We start from the raw sequence: 19,734 nt of genomic DNA, 5'->3' as shown, positions 1-19,734 counted from the left end.
AGGATTTACTTTCATGTCACTATCATAAAAAACTATTTAAAGAATAATAATCAGCAAATGATAAACATGTCTAGAACAGTGACAGTGTTTTAGGGATCATCCGCATTATCTTCTCTAGCTAACGAAAAGACAGCATTTGTTACTGTAACGGCGTTGTTTACGTCCTGTCTGTATGCTAATTCCTTAAGGCTCACTACAAACAACAACTCTGTACTCAAAGTGACGGATGAGGTGAGCTCAAAAGAGGCTTCTGTTTCTGTTATTATCAACCTCGTTATTAAAGTATACGGGGGCTTTATCTCTGTATATGTATGTGTTGAGTATTCAAAGAGATTCATGCAACAATAAAAGAATGATGAGAAACATGTCAAGTTCTGCCTTTTGTGTTTATTAATTATAAAGGCTTTGTTTGTGTTCAGGAAAAGGAATTAGATGAGCATGGAATATTTCATCATATTTAGGTGATGATGAATTTTGATAATACAATGGTTATAAAACACACACCCATATTACAAATATTTCACAATGTGTATCACAAATATGTACAGATGTATGTGCATTATTATAATTCCAATACTTAAAATAATTGTGCACTTATGACACACACACACACACAATCTGTGTCCACTAAAACACATTAAAGTACATTTCAATAAATGCATAGTTTGAATTCCTTTCCATTAATAAAGCCTGTTCTGTGTAAGGCTGAGTAGAGCCTCTACAGCGTTCACCAGGACCCCAAGGAACCAGAGCTTAACCTTCACTACAGCGTTCACCAGGACACCAAGGAACCAGATCTAAACCTTCACTACAGCGTTCACCAGGACCAGAAGAACCAGAGCTAAACCTTCACTACAGCTTTCACCAGGACCAGAAGAACCAGAGCTAAACCTTCACTACAGCGTTCACCAGGACCAGAAGAACCAGAGCTAAAGCTTCACTACAGCTTTCACCAGGACCGGAAGAACCAGAGCTAAACCTTCACTACAGCTTTCACCAGGATCCAGAAGAACCAGAGCAAAACCTTCACTACAGCGTTCACCAGGATCCAGAAAAACCAGAGCTAAACCTTCACTACAGCGTTCACCAGGATCCAGAGGAACCAGAGCTAAACCTTCACTACAGCGTTCACCAGGACCAGAAGAACCAGAGCTAAACCTTCACTACAGCGTTCACCAGGACCAGAAGAACCAGAGCTAAACCTTCACTACAGCGTTCACCAGGACCCCGAGGAACAAGATGTTTCCCAGCTGGAACACAAGCATCAGCGTCTTCTCAAACACGTACGCCTGAAACACAACGGACCAAACCAGATTAGAAATTGGTTTTAAACGTGTTTGAACCTAATATGTGAGGTCTGCACGTGCTCACCTGTGGTGGGCGTGAATCCTCTGTTGTGACGAGGGGGAGGACGTCATTGTCCCCAGTGTTCCCAGCAGATGAACACCATGTGGCCGTGTGCTGAACAACTGAACAAAACAGGGCAGGTACAACATTAGGTCAGTCTGTCAAACTGCTGCCGAGGTTCAGAGCAGGCCCACATGACTAGCCTGTATTGGCTGGAGTGTTGAAGGCTAACCCAGCGCTAACCTAGCACAGGCCTGGCGTAGGCAGCTGCTCTGATTGGCCAACTTGATGCTACTCTGAAGAGTTTCACCTTTGACCCCAACCGACTGACTACTCAAAGCGTCCAATAAGACCGCTTGTTGGACATTCTAAAATCAACGAATAAAGAGACCAGCTGCTTTCTGCGTTTCTAAACCTGAATATGTTTCCATGGTTTCAAAGTAGAAAACACTGGAGCCTGCTATGGACGCCCGTAATGTGTTGACCGCTGACGAAATGGAACTCAATACTAAATCCTTTCACACAAACATGTGATGGAAATGTTCAGTTCATCCTTGTTCCACAACAATCTATTTTAGACCATGTTTGCATCATGTTCCCTTACCTAGCCTCTACAATATAACCAAATACCAAAGTGTCCATGCGGCAAAAACATCATTACGTCCTCTCATCTTGAGACTTGAGTTCCAGAAAAATGATCAGTGGAAGTTTGTTTCGTTCTCGCCCTTCCATCATTTCAAATAAGGGTTGACATTTAACACACGCACGCACGCACGCACGCACGCACGCACGCACGCACGCACACACACACACACGCACACACACACACTCTCTCACACACACACTAAATCAGAGCGTTAAATCTGTGGGAGCGAGATTGGTTTGCCGCTTCAGGCTACAAGACGGTCATTATCCTGAACGCTTTCCTCCGCTCACTTGTCCTCAGTCGGCCCCGAACAAGGAGCTGGAGAATGTGTTCATATGCAGGTGGGCAGCGGGATAAAGCTGCATGCAGACCTTCATTACAGTTGTATCGAAATGAAACTGTGCAAATATATATCGACTGTGCAAATATTCCCTCACTCAACCTGGGAACCAGCCAGTAAAGAAGAGAGAGTGAACCTATAATGTAGAAATCACGTAACTCAATGGTGACGACCTATTCGTAACGTTACAACATAACTACACTGAGAACATGACCTATTCGTAACGTTACAACAGAACTACACTGAGAACATGACCTATTCGTAACGTTACAACAGAACTACACTGAGAACATGACCTATTCGTAACGTTACAACAGAACTACACTGAGAACATGACCTATACGTAACGTTACAACAGAACTACACTGAGAACATGACTTATACATAACGTTACAACAGAACTACACTGAGAACATGACCTATACGTAACGTTACAACAGAACTACACTGAGAACATGACCTATACGTAATGTTACAACAGAACTACACTGAACTAGAGACTTATGCGTCACGTTACAACCAAACTACACTGACAACATGTCCTATAAGTAACGTTACAAGCGAGGCCTGCAGTACCCTTGTTTGTCCTGGCCGAGGAGATGGAGTGGAAGTGCAGCCCCAGGTCAGCCAGCAGGATCCAGAGCACCCAGCCCACCAGGGCCCCTGTGGCCTGGGGGCCCCTCAGCAGCAGGGCCTGCTGCTGGAAGCCCAGGAACACACACGCCACTGAGGAGAGAGGGTAGGAGAGCATGAGTGACTGACTGACTGACTGACTGACTGACTGACTGACTGACTGACTGACTGATCCTCACCAGCCAGTATCTGCAGCCAGGTGCCTGCTGAGCGATGAACCAGGTTGAAGAGATGCCTCCTAGAAGACAACCAGACGTTAAGGACACTTAGAGACGGTGTTAAGGGTCCGCTGGTCTGAGACGGTGTTAAGGGGCTGCTGGTTTAAGGGGCCACTGGTCAGACAGTGTTAAGGGGCTGCTGGCTAAGGGGCCGCTGGTTTAAGGGGCCGCTGGTCTGAGACGGTGTTAAGGGGCCGCTGGTCTCTCACCTGGGGGATTGGGGAGCAGGTCTGAACAGGGCTGTGATTGGCTGGATGAGGCAGAGGCCCAGGACAGCACAGCCCAGGTATGGATGGTAGCCCGCACGCTGCACAATATAGAAACACTCAGTATGAGGCTACCCCAAGTATTAGTATGCGTATACAGTAGGCTACCCCAAATATTAGTATACAGTAGGCTACAGTAAGTATTAGTATGAGTATACAGTATGCTACATTGAGTATTAGTATGGGTATCCAGTAGGCTACAATAAGTATTAATATGAGAATACAGTAGACTACCCCGAGTATTATTATGAGTATACATTAGCCTACCCCAATAATTAGTAAGAGTATACAGTAGGCTACAGTAAATATTAGTATACATTATGATTGTAACTTCTGCATGATAGGGAAGTATTTAAATGCTTACATCATTTAAGCCTTTCCATGTTTTCACAGACTAAATAAGAAAGTATTAAAACAGACAGACAGACAATTTCTACACTGGCCCATCAGAACTTAAGCCCTCCTCATCCCAGTGACTTCCCCTTCACCCAAATCCTCTTAGTAGCACAAGTCTAGCGTGATGGAAATACATTTAGGACATTGTGTAACAAGTCACGTTGCATTTAATGTATCAGCATAGAGTAAAGTCGTCGGGAGTGACAGGTTAAATGTGGAAGAGAAAGATGGTCAGGAGACCACAGCCTAGCGGACGATGTTCACAGAACAAGAGATGAGGACTTTCATAACGGGCCAATGGTCTATTATGTTCTGGTAGCCTCGAGCCATACTGGTGCTGAAGGCTTCAAATGCAGTCTGGATGAGAGACGGCAGTGTGCTTCAGAGGGAGGAGAGTCTGCTGGTCGGAGAGTCTCAGCAGTAGAATCATGACTCTCTAGCACGCCCAGCTGCCAGCGTCTCGCCACTGCAGGGTCAGCGCCACAGACAAAGTGTGACTCACACCGCCCACACACACGTTTCGAGGACAACATGACAAAGGAGCCAAAGAACACGATGAACTGCACAGAGGAATCACGCTTAGAAAGATGGAGACAAACAGACAGACAGACAGCAGGGGAGAGAGAGAGAATGGTCAGGGTGGAGGACTCACTTTGCTCCAGCCTCCTCGGTACAGGAACGGCAGAGTGAAGGCCACACTGATGAGGCTGACTGCCAGCAGCATCAGGCCTCGGTGTACCTGCAGCATCACACAGCCAGACATCATCACTCTCTCTCCGGGCTCCAGACCAAACAGCCAGCCCTTATCACTCTCTCTCCCGGCTCTAGACCCAAACTCAATCATGAAGCTACAACACAGTGGGCCTTTCAACAGGACTGGTTTGACAAATCTCTTCAATTATTATCAATTCACATTTCCAATTAGAACATGTTTTGCGTTTTTAATGTCTTTTCTCTCAGTTTTGTGTCTTTGTAATCCTCCTCTTCGATTCCCTTGTCTCCTACCTGGAACCACAGCTTGCCTCCTCTCAGCAGAACGTCTGGCCACATGTGTCTGAAGTGTCGGGCGAAGAGGACGCCCGTGCTGACAACCCACATCCACGCTGCCAGCATCATGACCCCTGGGGATCACATGACCAGGGAACATCATCACCGCTGATCACATGACCAGGGAACATCATCACCGCTGATCACATAACCAGGGAGACACTCCAGGGTGAACATCAACAGTGCTTTCATAGTGGGAAATATTGTCATCACGTCTTTCAAACAAGACGGATCTGAAAGAAATATTTTTTTAAAGAGCTCATTTGTTTAGCGAATGAATAGAGGGATAGAATTTTTTATTTATTTTTTATTTCAAAGTTAATGAAACATGCTGCCATGCAGGAGATCTCTCCCTGAGTGTGTGTGGGTTTGATCTGTGCTCACTGATCACTCACTGTGCAACAGGTTAGCAGCCTCGCCAGCCCCAGACTCTATGGGACTGGGCGAGGTCACCGTCCACACACACTACAAAGTATCATTTTGGAAACTTGGCATTCATCCAATTCAATATTCATAAAGTAACACAAGTCGAACAGAAGAGAGGATCCACGAGTTAGGGTCCCAGGTTAGGGTTACAAACAGCGACAGTCATCTACGTTTTGAAGGCCACCCAAGTGTTTTGGTGTCAGAGTGGTTTGGGTTCAGGGTCATCGTTGTGTTTGTCAGACCGACCGTGGACCTTGATGATCAGCGGAGAGCGGGAGCCAGAGAGGTCGACAGGGGGTCCCACGACCAGCGCTCTGACGCTGGAGACCAGAGGCTGTCTGTGGTGCCTCAGAGGGGAGCCTGGAGAGACACACACACACACACACACAATTATAATGCAAGGATGGAATATAAGGTGCAATACATATGAAACCAGTGCCATTGATGGGAATTGGAACTATAAACATACGATAAGTTAATTCATGAGTTCTTCTAATAATCCCCCGGTTCTGACCGTGCCGAGCTCCGCCGTGGGCCAGGAACAGGAAGTAGCTCTGGTCCAGGTCAAACCTCTGGTCCGTCTGAGGGATGCGGATGTCTCTACGGAAACGGCACTGGATGACCCCATCGGCCACGGCCCCGGCCTGGTCTCGAAGGGTCCCCTGGGAGCAGGGAGGAACCGGGGTAAGTGTTCAGCGGCCAATCAGAGGCCAGGACCATCTCGTCCTGCTGCTGGTGGTGCATCGCCCCGGGGGCGTCCAGTACCTCAGGAGCCGGCTCAGGGTGCGTCCGTCCGGAGACAGAGGCGGCCTGGATGTGGACTCGGCTTTGGTCTTGAATGCACAAGTAGACGTCATCGTTGCCCTGGAACGAAGGCGAAGGTCAGAGGCTCCACGGTCACCGAGAACAGATCGCCTCACCGTGGCTCTTAACCTGCAGTTTCACACTCATAGCGGAGAGAGTTATTCACTTATTCACCTGGTTTGTGTCAGGATGTCTGGAGATTGGCTAGTCCTGCTTCATCAGGTTTATTATTTTGAAGGCTGATTATTTAAATAATTTGCTGCCGATAGTAAAGGATGAAGAGGCTTTTCTCTGCCGCAGATGAGAAAACCTCAAATAAATTGAACCCGGCTATTGTGATGGAGGACGTGTGTTGGTCATGTCCAAGTACGAGTCCAACATTAAAATAAATAAATTGTATTTCCCGCCAAACACTTATTACACTCCCAGCAAATGGTAAATGGACTCCATTTAAATCGTGCTTTTCTGACCAGCGGCATTTCCAAATGCTTTTCAGTGAGTGCCTCACATTCACTTCCAGCGCTGTGGGGCTGAGGGGTGGATCACCTACCATCCAGGTGTCCAGCGAGAGGCCGAGCGCCACGTATCCCTCCGCCGGACCGCTGAGCTCAAACAGCGCGCTGCCCCCGGTGGCGTCCGGCCGGAAGGACAGGAAGAAGCAGTCCCGGTCGTTCTCCGGACGGCAGCCCGCTGGCTCTCTGAGGCAGGACTTGGTGCGTCCACAGCCCTCTGAGCTGAACTACGGGGGGCCATCCTAGTTAGCTTCACAGATACACGCAGATCTAAAGACATAATCCCACCGTAACAGAACGGCTCCCATTCTGAGAGTGAGCCAGGCCGGGAGGGGCTTAGGTTTTAGTTGTGTACACAAAACGGATTGCAAAACATGCCCTATGCTGATGCACACCTGCACCGTGCTGGTGGGCATGTGCACGGTGCTGTTATGCACATGCACGGTGCTGGTGTGCACGGTGCTGGTGTGCACGTGCACGGTGCTGGTGTAAACGTGCAGTGCTGGTGTGCACGTGCACGGTGCTGGTGTGCACGTGCACAGTGCTTATTGTACGTGCACGGTGCTGGTGTAAACGTGCAGTGCTGGTGTGCACGTGCACGGTGCTGTTATGCACGTGCACGGTGCTGGTGTGCACGTGCACGGTGCTGTTATGCACGTGCACGGTGCACGGTTTCAGTGTGAGCAGTGATTCCAGGAGGGCTCGGGTGCATTCCAACAGACAGGTCTAACGACATAACAAACAGCATGTGACACTATTGTTTTGGTGTCGATGTGAGCGCAGATACAGTTTTCAATCTTCAATTTTTTAGCCCCCCCCACCCCCAGTCCGTGTTTCAAAATTTAAATAAAGCATTTGTGGCGAAAGAAACTGCTGACTGCAGTCGCGCTGGTGTTCCAGCGGGGGGCACTGTTTCAATGCTGGAGGCACGCAGCTGTTAGTTCTTCTAGCGTTCCTTCTACTGGGGTGGTGTGGACTCACCACAGCGGGCAGGCTGGCGGCAGTGGTGGGGGCGGGGAGGACCCCAGGGGTTGAAGCAGCCCCGGTAACGGCCACCACCGGGCCCGGTACCTGGACCCAGTACAGCTTTTTCTTCTGGACCACCGTAGCGCTGGAGCCGACCGCGGGACACAGGGACAACACCGTTACAACGTGGAGGATCCACAGCGAGTCTTCTTTCACCATCTACTGAGTCTGCCGCTAAAGCATCACTCTGGCATCATGTGACGAACAATCACACGATGATATAAACAGAAATGCATGAATTTGGAATTTACTGAATTTGAACATCAGGATTAGCCAAATACTTGCAAGATATATAACACATAAAAAGCAATTGTTTCTCTGAGTTACCAATAGCAGAACTACCCACCACTAGAATAGGAAGAAGAATGGGAAGAGGTGGTTTATTTTTAACTTAGGTGTTGTGTAAAGTTATTCTTTCCATGGGGAGTTAGTTTTGCACTAGCTGGGGATGAGCCACCATCTCCCCCCCAGAACACCACACTCCGTCACGCTTTGAAGGTGTTCTGAGATGCCAAGGACTAGAGAAACCTGGAGTGTGAAGTCACTCCTGGTTACTGATTAGTTATTAAGAGCTTTGCTTTGGTTTCACTTTGACATCCCAAGACGTTGAGACATTTCTCAATTGATTTATCACTAGTCTGGCTTAGTTCCAGATAACACGGCATAATGTTTGAGCCTTGAAACTAGTCCCAACAGAACACTTAGCTCGTAGCTAAATGACTTGGACATATCTGTACTCAACGCCCATCAATAGCGATTTCAATAATGCTTTCAATAAAAATCACACGATTTGTCCCCGATTTTACACAAATCTCCAATATGTTTTATAATGTATGAGTGATTTGTGCAAAAAATATAACATGAAAAAAAGGCTGTCAAGCCCGTACTTCTCTCTGTTTATAAGAATCTTTATTTTGACACTCCTTAACCCCTCCTTATCAACTGAACTCACCCTACCCCCCCCCCCAACATATAATTACAGGAAATTACTATTGTTGTACTTGTGTTATGTCAATTTAGCTCTGTCTAATTATAAAGAAATGGAGACACAACTCGGCAAAACAACCTCACATGATAAACTGATGAATAGATCGTGTGTGTAAAAACAAAGTGTGTGTTTGGGGGACTCACAAGAACTGGATGGTGGGGGGCGAGGCCTGGGGGCAGGTCCACACCGCCTGCACTTGATGTTTTTTTGAATCACTGGTGTGACTCACACCAGACGCCTGAAGAGAACACAACGGATGAGTGAACCTCCCCTCCTCCTCGGTCTCGAAGTCATCGGTGAGGTGGACCAATCACAGCGCGTTCCTCTCCTCATGACAAAACCTGGTGGGTTTATAGGCCTGCTGGTTCAGAGTGAGCCACAGGGAACCTCAAGCAGGCGTCTACAAGACTACAGACTATGGTGTACTAATATATATATATATATATATATATATATATATATATATATATATATATAAATCCATTTTAAAACCCTTCCTCTTCAGTCTGGAGACAGACACTCTCTGAGTCAGACCCCCAGAGCCAGGCGTGGTGACTAAAGGTCTCCTGAAGCGTGGTGGAGCGTCACAGGATGCTCCGAACGCCGGACCACGTCACCTGACGGGGCCCCCACTCGCCTGGTGGCCCCGCCTCACCTGTCGGGCCCCCCCATCAACTGCCGACTCCCCTCACCTGACAGCCTCCCTCCCCCCCTGACCTGGTAGCCCCCTCGGCCCCCCACCCCTCACCTCACCTGTCGGCCCCCGCAGTCCAGCAGCTGGGAGACGTCGGGCGGCAGCAGGCTGAAGGACCCCAAGGCCACGGTGGAGTTGGGGGCCGCGGCGTCACGTGCCTCCAGGAGGAAGCCTTTGAACGGGGAGGAGCCGTCGCTGGCCAGCAGCGTCACTGAGGGAGGGGGGAGTTGAGATGCTTTGTTAGGGTGAGTTATTCCAGACGGCTCCACTGTCAGCAGGACGTGTGTGAGTAGTTTCACCGGTGACGCGGGCTCCAGGCTTGACCGTGGACCCGTCCACGGTGAGGCGGTACGGGGCGGGGTCGGGGCTGGGGCTGTGGCCGTGAAGCGGCTTCATGCTCCCACACACCTCCTGGACCCGCCCGTTACTGAAGCCCAGGGCGGGGCCCGCCCACCAGGCCAGGAGCCACAGGCACGCCCACCTCATGACCTGGAGCACGGAGAGAGGAGGGAGGACCGATTCTGGGCGATAGCGAGGAGGAGGAAATATCTGAAGCCACTTTAAAATAGGAAACAGTCCAAAAATAAAGAAGTTGGAAAGTTCCCTCTCATTTACCTTCGATTCCAGCATGACGAAATGTGGGACTTTAACGAATGACCTTCACGAGGCTGTGACTTTAATACATTCAGAGCTGAAGGTCCGATCTGTAAAAACACAGGCTGTTCTTAAACAGTGTGATAAGTCTGAAGGCCTACTGCATTCACACTGCATCAATTAGAAATATTTCATGCTTTGCGTATCAAATATTAACACTGAAGTATTTTTGATAGTTGAAGTAAGTAGCCTTTGGGTTGGCCTAGACAAGACACTACACTAAAACACTATCAGTCTGTCGCAGAAGAACCGCCACATGCTCCTGGAGATAAGAGACCCGGCCGGGCTGATCAATGCAGCCTGCTCCAAAAGGGTCCCAGATGTCTGCCTACATTACATTATGACTGCACCATTGAGAGGAAATACAAACAGATTTTTTATCACTGTATCGTTAGGCTTAAACATTGAAATTTATGCCAGTTGGTAGGCTAAAGTTTGAGGCAAAAAACGGTTGTTGTTGTTGTTGTTGTTGTTGTTGCGGAGACGTTTATCGTCTCCTCATGTATAGACATTTATAGACTACTATTGGGTCTTGGAGTTGAGACGCCTTTGTTTGTAAGAGTATGTGTTGTATGTGAAACCTTATATGATTATAAAAAGTATCTACACCTGATTTGAATGTTACCTGCGGACTCACCAACCATAACCAGTAGTTTCACAACCGCACGTTAAAGCTTTCTTTCAGTTTCCCCGTTCACGAGAGAGCCAAAGGACTTTATAATGTTTACATTAGGAACAAACGTCAAATTCCTGGAATCTCTAACTTACCTCGCCTGTACTTCCTGAAGCTCTTCAGGTCCGCTCCGCCTCAGTGCTGGTCGACCCGCTGCGACCTCCTAATGTCTGAGAACGTCGCGTCGCCGTCGAGGCCGTTGTCTTCCACCAGGGGGCAATGCTGCTACATGTTGACTGACTGTGTACAGTGCTGCTACATGTTGATTGACTGTACAGCACATATATTTATATATAATCTTTATGTTTAAGAATAAAAATACATTTTTAAGTTAAAAAAAATAGAATTTAACAACAGATATGCTTTTAGAATTAAATAAAATAGTTTAGGGAAATAATGATGAAAAATTCACTAAAAGAACTACATTTATGGTTAGATTAAAAATATATATATTTAACTGCTTTAAAAAAAAAAAACGATTTTAAAAGTGTATTTATATCAACCCGCAGGTTCATCACAAGACAACCCCTGTGTTTAACGCGCGTTCTGTGCCTTGAGTTCAGCTATTGGTCTTTAAGCCCCCTGGGGGCTGCGGCTTTAGCCTCGCATGATGAACCAGGACGTCCCAGGATGTTCCAGGTTGAATACATCCCAGGATGTGCCAGGACGTCCCACGATGTCCCCGTCCCGTAGTGGAGACGCAGCCAGCCCAGCCTCACAGCCTCAGCTCCATCTCCCGCGGTAATGGCCTACTTGGCAGGGGCCGGTGCGTAGTGTTACAGCCCTGCCTTTATTCCGGACCCCGCTAAGACCAGTTGGCGGAGGACGGTGCATAGTGTCACAGCAGCCCTGACCTCATCCCGCACCCCAGGAGGCCCCTCCCCTCTCAGGTTGAACCCTCTGGAATCCCCGTCCCGTCAGGAAAGGGCAGCCTAAAAAAGCCTCTCCAAAATGGTCCAGAGCGCCACTCAGAGCAGAGCGCTGTTCCTCAACGACATGGAGCGCCTGGAGAGAACTCTGTTCCGCCTGGAGCAAGGTACGTGGATTGACACCTGGCGAACCGCCGTTCTAGCCTCTTGTTTAGGCACTTGGACTCCACACATCGGGGGTGTTGAGGTGTATTAGCACACTTTATAGCCACACTTAACGCTATCCGTGCGCGTTGAGTGTGTGCCTGTTGGACCAGAAGCAGTGGAGATCACGTGTAGTAGATTCAGTTCACACGGATCCTGTTCTCCTGGGATATGTTTCAGAACTTTCTCCTGGAATGTTGCTATTATTAGAAGTAGTTATTATGAATAGATTACTTGAGATATTATTAGATATTGTAATGGAATCGTGTGCAGAGGAAATAATGACTGCTAATGACTCCGACTCGTTGGATAACAGAAGGATGAGATGATGAGATGTCTTCTATCTCATAGTTGTGTTGCTTTGGAAGGCACATGGTGATGTGTCTGGTCTCCTCAATGATGTTATAATGTAGACACGGCATAGTCTATTTTCAAATATACTTTTGAGAAGAAAGATATATAAAAATAATCTAACACTTAAGATATGTAATAAACTTGGGCACAAGTTGGCTTTATTTTCTGCTGTTGGAGACACAAAAGTACATCAGCATCTTAGACACATAATAAGTATAAAGCACACCAGTAGAGCACCTATAACAGATATAAAGCACGCAGTAGGGCACATAACAGATATGAAGCACACAGTAGGGCACATAACAGGTATAAAACATACAGTAGGGCACATAACAGATATAAAGCACACCAGTACTCTGGGACACATAACAGATACAAAGCACACCAGTCGGACACACATAACAGATATAAAGCACGCAGTAGGGCACATAACAGATATGAAGCACACAGTAGGGCACATAACAGATATAAAGCACACAGTAGGGCACCTAACAGATGTAAATCCCTCCTGTGGGACACATTACGTATACAAAACACGTGAGTTCTGCTGAGGATGGTCACCTGCAGCACCGCTCCAATGTGTCGATACCAGTCTTACCCGGTTCTCCTGCCTGGTCCCCTGCAGGCTTTGAACTCCAGTTCCGTCTGGGCCCGACCCTGCAGGGCAAGAAGGTGCGGGTCCACACCAACTACCCTGCGGAGGGCCAGCGCTTCGACCGGCTGGCCTTCAGGGCCCTGGACTGGATGAACCCCGCGGGCCATGACGACTCGGACCAGTTCTGTAGGCTGGACCTGCTGGTGGCCGGGTCCTACCAGTACTACTTCGGCTGTGGGTGGGTGGACTCCTGGGCTCGAAGTGTGTGTGTGTGTGTGTGTGTGTGTGTGTGTGTGTGTGTGTGTGTGTGTGTGTGTGTGGTGCCTGTTGCTGTTGGTCCGCTGTGTCTCCAGCTGTGCTGTGTGTGTGTGTGTGTGCGTGTGTGTGTGTGTGTGTGTGTGTGTTTTTGTGTGTGTGTGTGTCTGTGTGCCTGTTGCTGTTGGTCCGCTGTGTCTCCAGCTGTGCTGTGTGTGTGTGTGTGTGTGTGTGTGTGTGTGTGTGTGTGTGTGCCTGTTGCTGTTGGTCCGCTGTGTCTCCAGCTGTGCTGTGTGTGTGTGAGTGTGTGTGTGTGTGTGTGTGTGTGTGTGTGTGTGTCTGTGTGTGTGTGTGTGTGTGTGTGTGTGTGTGTGTGTGTGTGTGTGTGTGTGTGTGTGTGTGTGTGTGTGTGTGTGTGTGGTGCCTGATGCTGTTGGTCCGCTGTGTCTCCAGCTGTGCTCTGCCTCTCAGGGAGGATGAGAAGGTGGGCAGCGGCTACATCGTGGTGGACCCGGTGCTGACCGTGGGAGAGGACCACCGCCCCCTCCCCCTGGACTGCATCACCATGCAGACCTACCTGGCCAAGTGCCTGGGACCCCTCGACCAATGGCCCGACCGCCTCAGGGTGGCCAAGGAGACGGGTGAGCCGCAGGAGCAGAGGATCATGGGAAATGGACTCTCGTGCACAATATGAGCAATACTTGAGGAAGCGTTGGGTTCATCATCACACTCTGTGAGTGGGCTGTGGGTTGGCCTATGTGAGACTATTTATATTGTAGAACAATATTCTTCTATGATTGGTTCGATTGCCTGTCAATCACATACAGTTACCGTAGCTCCTCATTAGGTGTGTTATGCAGTGCTCAGGAGGCAAACACATGCAGAGCCTCCTGTCTCCTGTGCTCCTCTCTGCTCTCTCTTTTCGTTAACTCTGAGTCCGAGCAGCTCTAGCGAGTCTCTCTTGTTAACTTCCTTGTTAACTCTGAGTCTGGGCAGCTCTATTGAGTCTCTCTCGTTAACTCTGAGTCTGAGCAGCTCTAACGAGTGTCTCTCGTTAACTCTGAGTCTGAGCAGCTCTAACGAGTCTCGCTCATTAACTCTGAGTCACAGCAGCTCTAACGAGTCTCTCGCGTTAACTCTGAGTCACAGCAGCTCTACCGAGTCTCTCGTTAACTCTGAGTCTTAACAGCTCTAACGAGTGTCTCTCGTTAACTCTGAGTCTGAGCCGCTCTAACGAGTCATGTGATGTCCTGCTTCCTCTCCTCAGGGTACAACATGATCCACCTGACCCCCCTGCAGCCGCTGGGCCCGTCCCGGTCCTGCTACTCCCTGTCCGACCAGCTGGAGCTCAACCCGGACTTCTCCCCCCCGGGGAGGAACTACACCTGGTCCGACGTGGGCGGGCTGGTGGAGCAGCTGAGGAGGGAGTGGGGCGTGGCCTGCATCACCGACGTGGTGTACAACCACACAGGTACACACACACACACACACACACACACACACACACACACACACAGGTATACACACACACACACACACACACACACAACCACAGAGGTAAGAACACAAACACACACCCACACAGGTAAAACACCACACACACACACACACACACACACACACACACAACCACACAGGTACACATTCACGCACACACACACAGACCGGTACACACACACTCCCTCCCTCCCTGCCTGCTGGTTGGGCTTCACCTCCTCAGCTGACCTTCAGAGGTTTAGGTTCTGCTTGAAGGTCAGGCCGGCCGTGTTCAGTGACAGCTGATCCACTGGGCTGTTTCCGACTCTGCTTCATCAGAATCTCAACTATTTGATTGGCCGTAGGACGTGACAGACAGGATTAATTAGGAAGGACATGGAAGTTCAAAGGTCAAGTATAAATGTAACACAGGAACAACTTTAAAGGTTAAATGTTAAAATAAAAGTGTCCTTTTGATTCAGACCTTTTCCCTCTGTGACTCTGTGACTCTGTGTCTGGAGTGCTCAGTGAGATCAGGGCTGTAGTCCTGGGTCTAGACCTTTGAGATCAGGACTGTAGTCCTGGGTCGAGACCTTTGAGATCAGGACTGTAGTCCTGGGTCTAGACCTTTGAGATCAGGACTGTAGTCCTGGGTCTAGACCTTTGAGATCAGGACTGTAGTCCTGGGTCTAGACCTTTGAGATCAGGACTGTAGTCCTGGGTCGAGACCTTTGCGATCAGGACTGTAGTCCTGGGTCTAGACCGTTTAGATCAGGACGTGTAGTCCTGGGTCTAGACCTTTGTCCATCAGGACTGTCGTCCTGGGTCTAGACCTTTGTCCATCAGGACTGTAGTCCTGGGTCTAGACCTTTGGGGTTCTGGTACCTCACCGTTCCGTCCCGGTTCAAGTTTCCTGATTCCTCTGATACTCAGCTTTAGCTGGGCTGAGCTAACCCTAGATTCACCAACCTGAGCGGATGTACTCAGTGGTCCTTTATTGTGATATCTCATATTTAATAATAATAGTGTATGATATATGATGTATGGGTGAGCAGGGAAGTTTATCTCTCTTCTCTCCGGGACTCAGAAGGGATTGGACTCTGAGCGCCACACGGCTGCTGCCCAGAAGGTCAGGCATTCCTCGCGTGAAACATGACCCCCCACTGAGGCTAGGGGAGACCCCTGTGTGTGGGTGTTTGTGTGTGTGTGTGTGTGTGTGTGTGTATGTGTGTGTGTGTGTGTGTGTGTGTGTGTGTGTGAGTGTGTGTGTGTCTGTGTGTGTGTGTGTGTGTTGCTCAATGAGCTATTCCAAGTAGCCTGTGCTGACACCCCCCCCCCCCTTCCTGAATGACGCAATGTGAAAACCAATATTTTACAAATACTTTCCTAAGCACATGAAAGCAGACAAGACACACTGTAACACTTTGATGTAAATGTACAGCGAAATGCTGTATTTCTATGATACACTGATAAATATGTATATAAACAGTACCTTACTGGTGAAACTGCTCCCAGTACTAAAAGTTTTACAGTGCAGGAGTACAAGGGGACCAGTGTCCGTACATGTTTACGGGGACCGAGGGTCTGGACATGTTTAATGGGACCGGGGTCCGGACATGTTTAAGGGGACCGGGGGTCTGGACATGTTTAAGGGGACCGGGGTCCGGACATGTTTAAGGGGACTGGGGTCCGGACATGTTTACGGGGACCAGGGGTCTGGACATGTTTAAGGGGACCGGGGGTCTGGACATGTTTAAGGGGACCGGGGTCCGGACAAGTTCAAGGGGACCGGGGGTCTTGACATGTTTAGGGGACCTGGACATGTTTAAAGGGACCGGGGGTCTGGACATGTTTACGGGGACCGGGGGTCTGGACATGTTTAAGGGGACCGGGGGTCTGGACATGTTTAAGGGGACCGGGGGTCTGGACATGTTTACGGGGACCGGGGGTCTGGACATGTTTAAGGGGACCGGGGCTCTGGACATGTTTAAGGGGACCGGGGGTCCGGACATGTTGAGTTGACCAGCTGCTCTCTGTGTCCCCCCAGCCTCAAGCAGTAAGTGGCTCCGCCTCCACCCCGAGTGTGGCTTCAACCTGGTGAACTCCCCCCACCTGAGGGCGGCCTGGGTGCTGGACCGAGCCCTCTGGCACTTCAGCGGCGAGCTGGCGGACGGGCGCCACACCGAGAAAGGCCTGCCGGCGCTCATCCTCAACCAGCAGCACGTCAACGTGAGCTCAGGAAAACCACGCCCCCTCGGCCCGCGTCATCGTCGTTCTCACGAGCTAGCCAATCACAGCTGTCCCCAGCAGATCAGTCTTCATTTGTCAACGTTATTAATTAATGTTATCAATTAATATAACAAGACACACACACCATTCAGACCATGCTACTGGATACATTTACACATCATCCTGGTTCGTGATGGGGAGGCTGTGTGTGAGTCTGTACTGTGTGTGAGTCTGTACTTTGTGAGGCTGTGCTGTGTGTGTGGGTCTGTACTGTGTGAGTCTGTACTGTGTGTGTGAGTCTGTACTGTGTGTGAGTCTGTACTTTGTGAGGCTGTACTGTGTGTGAGGGTCTTTACTGTGTGAGTCTGTACTGTGTGGGAATTTGTACTGTGTGTGAGTCTGTACTGTGTGAGAGTCTGTACTTTGTGAGGCTGTACTGTGTGTGCGAGTCTGTACTGTGTGTGTGAGTCTGTTCTGTGTGTGAGTCTGTACTGTCTTGGTCTGTACTGTGTGTGTGTCTGAGGGTCTGTACGGTGTGTGAGTCTGTACTGTGTGAGTGAGTCTGTACTGTGTGAGTGTACTGGGTGTGTGAGTCTGTACTGTGTGTGTGTGAGTCTGTACTGTGTGAGTCTGTACTGTGTGAGTCTGCACTGTGTGTGTGAGTCTGTACTGTGTTGGTCTGTACTGTGTGTGAGTCTGTACTGTGTGAGTCTGTACTGTGTGTGTGAGTCTGTACTGTGTGTGTGAGTCTGTACTGTGTTGGTCTGTACTGTGTGTGAGTCTGTACTGTGTGAGTCTGTAATGTGTGTGTGAGTCTGTACTGTGTGAGTCTGTACTGTGTGTGAGTCTGTACTGTGTGAGTCTGTACTGTGTGTGTGAGTCTGTACTGTGTCAGAGGGTCTGTACTGTGTTGGTCTGTACTGTGTCTGAGGGTCTGTACTGTGTGAGTCTGTACTGTGTGTGTGAGTCTGTACTGTGTGAGTCTGTACTGTGTCTGAGGGTCTGTACTGTGTTCCGTCCCCAGACTCTGCGGGGGTTGCTGTGGGCGGAGGTGTTCCTCAGGGTACGGCTGTGGGAGTTCCAGCAGGTGAACGTGGAGAAGGCGGTGGAGCAGTTCCACAAGCTGCTCAACTCCGGTAGGACTGCACCCCTGCAGCACCACACGTGATGCATGGTCGCCATACATGATCTCAGTCACAGTGCTGCGCTCAATTCTATTCAGAAACATTGTTGTTCTCAGCAGGTTGTGCCATCACTAGGAGCTGAATCAGTGAATCCATGCAGTTTTTTACAAACATGTCCTGATGGTCAGGTTACATTTCCAGGTTTAATTATTGGACAGGAAATAAATGAAGAGAGCAGAGTGGTTTAATGTAAATGCCTATGGGCCAAACCCCTGGATAACGTCCGAAACCCCCCGATCAGGAGGGGTGAGTCCTAGCTGCAGTCCAGAAGGCCAGCAGCAGCTCCGGCTGGTGACAGACCCCCAGGGCCGACGCTTCGGGACCGCCGTGGACATGAAGAGCGCCCTCCAGCTGTTCAGACCTCACAGGTGGCACTCTCACGCTCTCTGTTCTTCTGGCATATATTCAAGATTTCGCCATAACATAAAGATGCCCAAACTGTGAGCCTAGCCCTGACTCTCTGACCTGGTGCTGGTTAACCATGAGCCTGACTCTGTCTCTCTGACCTGGTGCTGGTTAACCATGAGCCTGACTCTGTCTCTCTGACCTGGTGATGGTTAACCATGAGCCTGACTCTGTCTCTCTGACCTGGTGATGGTTAACCATGAGCCTGACTCTGTCTCTCTGACCTGGTGATGGTTGTTGTGATGGTGGACATCCTCCCTGCTCCCTTCCTGTGTCACCTTCCTCCCTCCTCCCTCCTCCCTCCTCCCTGCTCCCTGCTCCCTGCTCCCTCCTCCCTCCTCCCTCCTTCCTCCTCCCTGCCTGGGTCCCCCTCCTCGATCCTCCCTGCCCCGGTCCAGCTCCAGCGCCTCAGACCTCCAGGAGTGCTGCGGCTGGTTCAAGAAGAGGCTGCAGGAGCTGAACTCGGAGAGCTACAAGGAGATGGCCTACCATGCTGAGCAGGTCTGTGTTACATCCGCACAAGGATGAATCCCTCTCCCCATTAAAACGCCCTCTCACTCAATCAATAATAAAACAATAAAACACAAAGACCTCTTCTCCAGGCCACCAACTGCATTGTGGGAACTGTGGTCTATGAACGCCTTGCGGAGGACGGGCCGAAGCTGGGACCGGTCACCAGGAAAGACCCTCTGGTCAGCAGGTAACGGGGGGCAGGGCTCTACCGTCCGTTATGTGGGAGTACAACGAGACACACAGACCCCCCAGGACCGCCTGGGACCCAGTGCCACATGTATCAAACCCAACGAGGAACACATTGGACTTGATGCTATTGTTACTCTCTGTGTCTGTGAATACATTGGACTTGATACTAGTATTGCTTTCTGTTGGTCTCTGTGAACACATTGGCCTTGATACTAGTGTTGCTCTCTGTTTGTGTCTGTGAACACATTGGACTTGATACTAGTGTTGCTCTCTGTTTGTGTCAGTAAACACATTGGCCTTGATACTAGTGATGCTCTCTGTTTGTGTGTGCCCCCCCCCCCCCCCCAGGTACTTCACGTTCCCCTTCGAGGAGATGACCTTTGACCAGGAGATGACCCTGCTGGGCCATGAGGAGAAGGCGCGTCACATCATGGCCCACAACGGCTGGGTGGCGGGCGACGACCCGCTGCACAGCTTCGCTGAGCCAGGTGGGCGTTGACCTTTGTGCACTTTTACTTTGAAATGAAACGTGGAAAAACCACAGCCAATCACAAAGCAGCGAGTCGGGAGTGTTCCTCTGTAGCCCAGCGTGTTTCTGGCACCCGAAACAAAACACCCGCTTTAAACTGAAAATAAATAACGATGTTATCATTATTATACATGTCTTTATTTGTAAGTATACACACACACACTTACACACACAGAACCGTAACGGTGTCTCTGCCGCCCCCTGCAGGCTCCCAGGTGTACCTGCGCAGGGAGCTGGTGTGCTGGGGCGACAGCGTGAAGCT

General features: G+C 49.6%; 2 protein-coding genes across 2 annotated transcripts in view; one reads left to right on the top strand and one right to left on the bottom strand.

Annotated features, from left to right (window-relative positions):
* Positions 1 to 367: 367 nt before the first annotated feature.
* Positions 368 to 10,870, bottom strand: frrs1b (ferric-chelate reductase 1b). Its single transcript, XM_079754723.1, is given in 18 exon segments — positions 368 to 1,289; positions 1,372 to 1,469; positions 2,910 to 3,011; positions 3,013 to 3,059; positions 3,146 to 3,204; positions 3,394 to 3,491; positions 4,499 to 4,585; positions 4,852 to 4,967; positions 5,566 to 5,679; positions 5,834 to 5,981; positions 6,085 to 6,183; positions 6,674 to 6,862; positions 7,617 to 7,746; positions 8,793 to 8,887; positions 9,403 to 9,554; positions 9,643 to 9,832; positions 9,959 to 10,047; positions 10,766 to 10,870. Coding segments are annotated over 17 exon segments (1,764 nt in total). The 5' UTR covers positions 9,974 to 10,047; positions 10,766 to 10,870; the 3' UTR covers positions 368 to 1,264.
* Positions 10,871 to 11,621: 751 nt separating this feature from the next.
* The window catches only part of LOC307088683 (glycogen debranching enzyme-like), a gene marked incomplete at both ends in the record, with an annotated part of 26,834 nt that continues 18,721 nt past the window's right edge, over positions 11,622 to 19,734 (top strand). Inside the window, 11 exons of the mRNA XM_079754635.1 lie at positions 11,622 to 11,706; positions 12,723 to 12,930; positions 13,419 to 13,588; positions 14,215 to 14,418; positions 16,471 to 16,652; positions 17,677 to 17,788; positions 18,078 to 18,204; positions 18,640 to 18,742; positions 18,844 to 18,941; positions 19,292 to 19,431; positions 19,680 to 19,734. The exon at positions 19,680 to 19,734 is cut by the window's right edge and continues 133 nt beyond it. Coding sequence (XP_079610761.1) covers positions 11,622 to 11,706; positions 12,723 to 12,930; positions 13,419 to 13,588; positions 14,215 to 14,418; positions 16,471 to 16,652; positions 17,677 to 17,788; positions 18,078 to 18,204; positions 18,640 to 18,742; positions 18,844 to 18,941; positions 19,292 to 19,431; positions 19,680 to 19,734 — 1,484 coding nt within the window. The remainder of the gene's footprint in view (positions 11,707 to 12,722; positions 12,931 to 13,418; positions 13,589 to 14,214; positions 14,419 to 16,470; positions 16,653 to 17,676; positions 17,789 to 18,077; positions 18,205 to 18,639; positions 18,743 to 18,843; positions 18,942 to 19,291; positions 19,432 to 19,679) is intronic.

This window comes from Pollachius pollachius (assembly GCF_949987615.1).
Source record: "Pollachius pollachius genome assembly, chromosome: 17".
NCBI classification, from domain to species: Eukaryota; Metazoa; Chordata; class Actinopteri; order Gadiformes; family Gadidae; genus Pollachius; species Pollachius pollachius.
The sequence above is the reverse complement of the archived record's forward strand: the minus strand, read 5'-3'. Positions and strand labels throughout refer to the sequence as shown.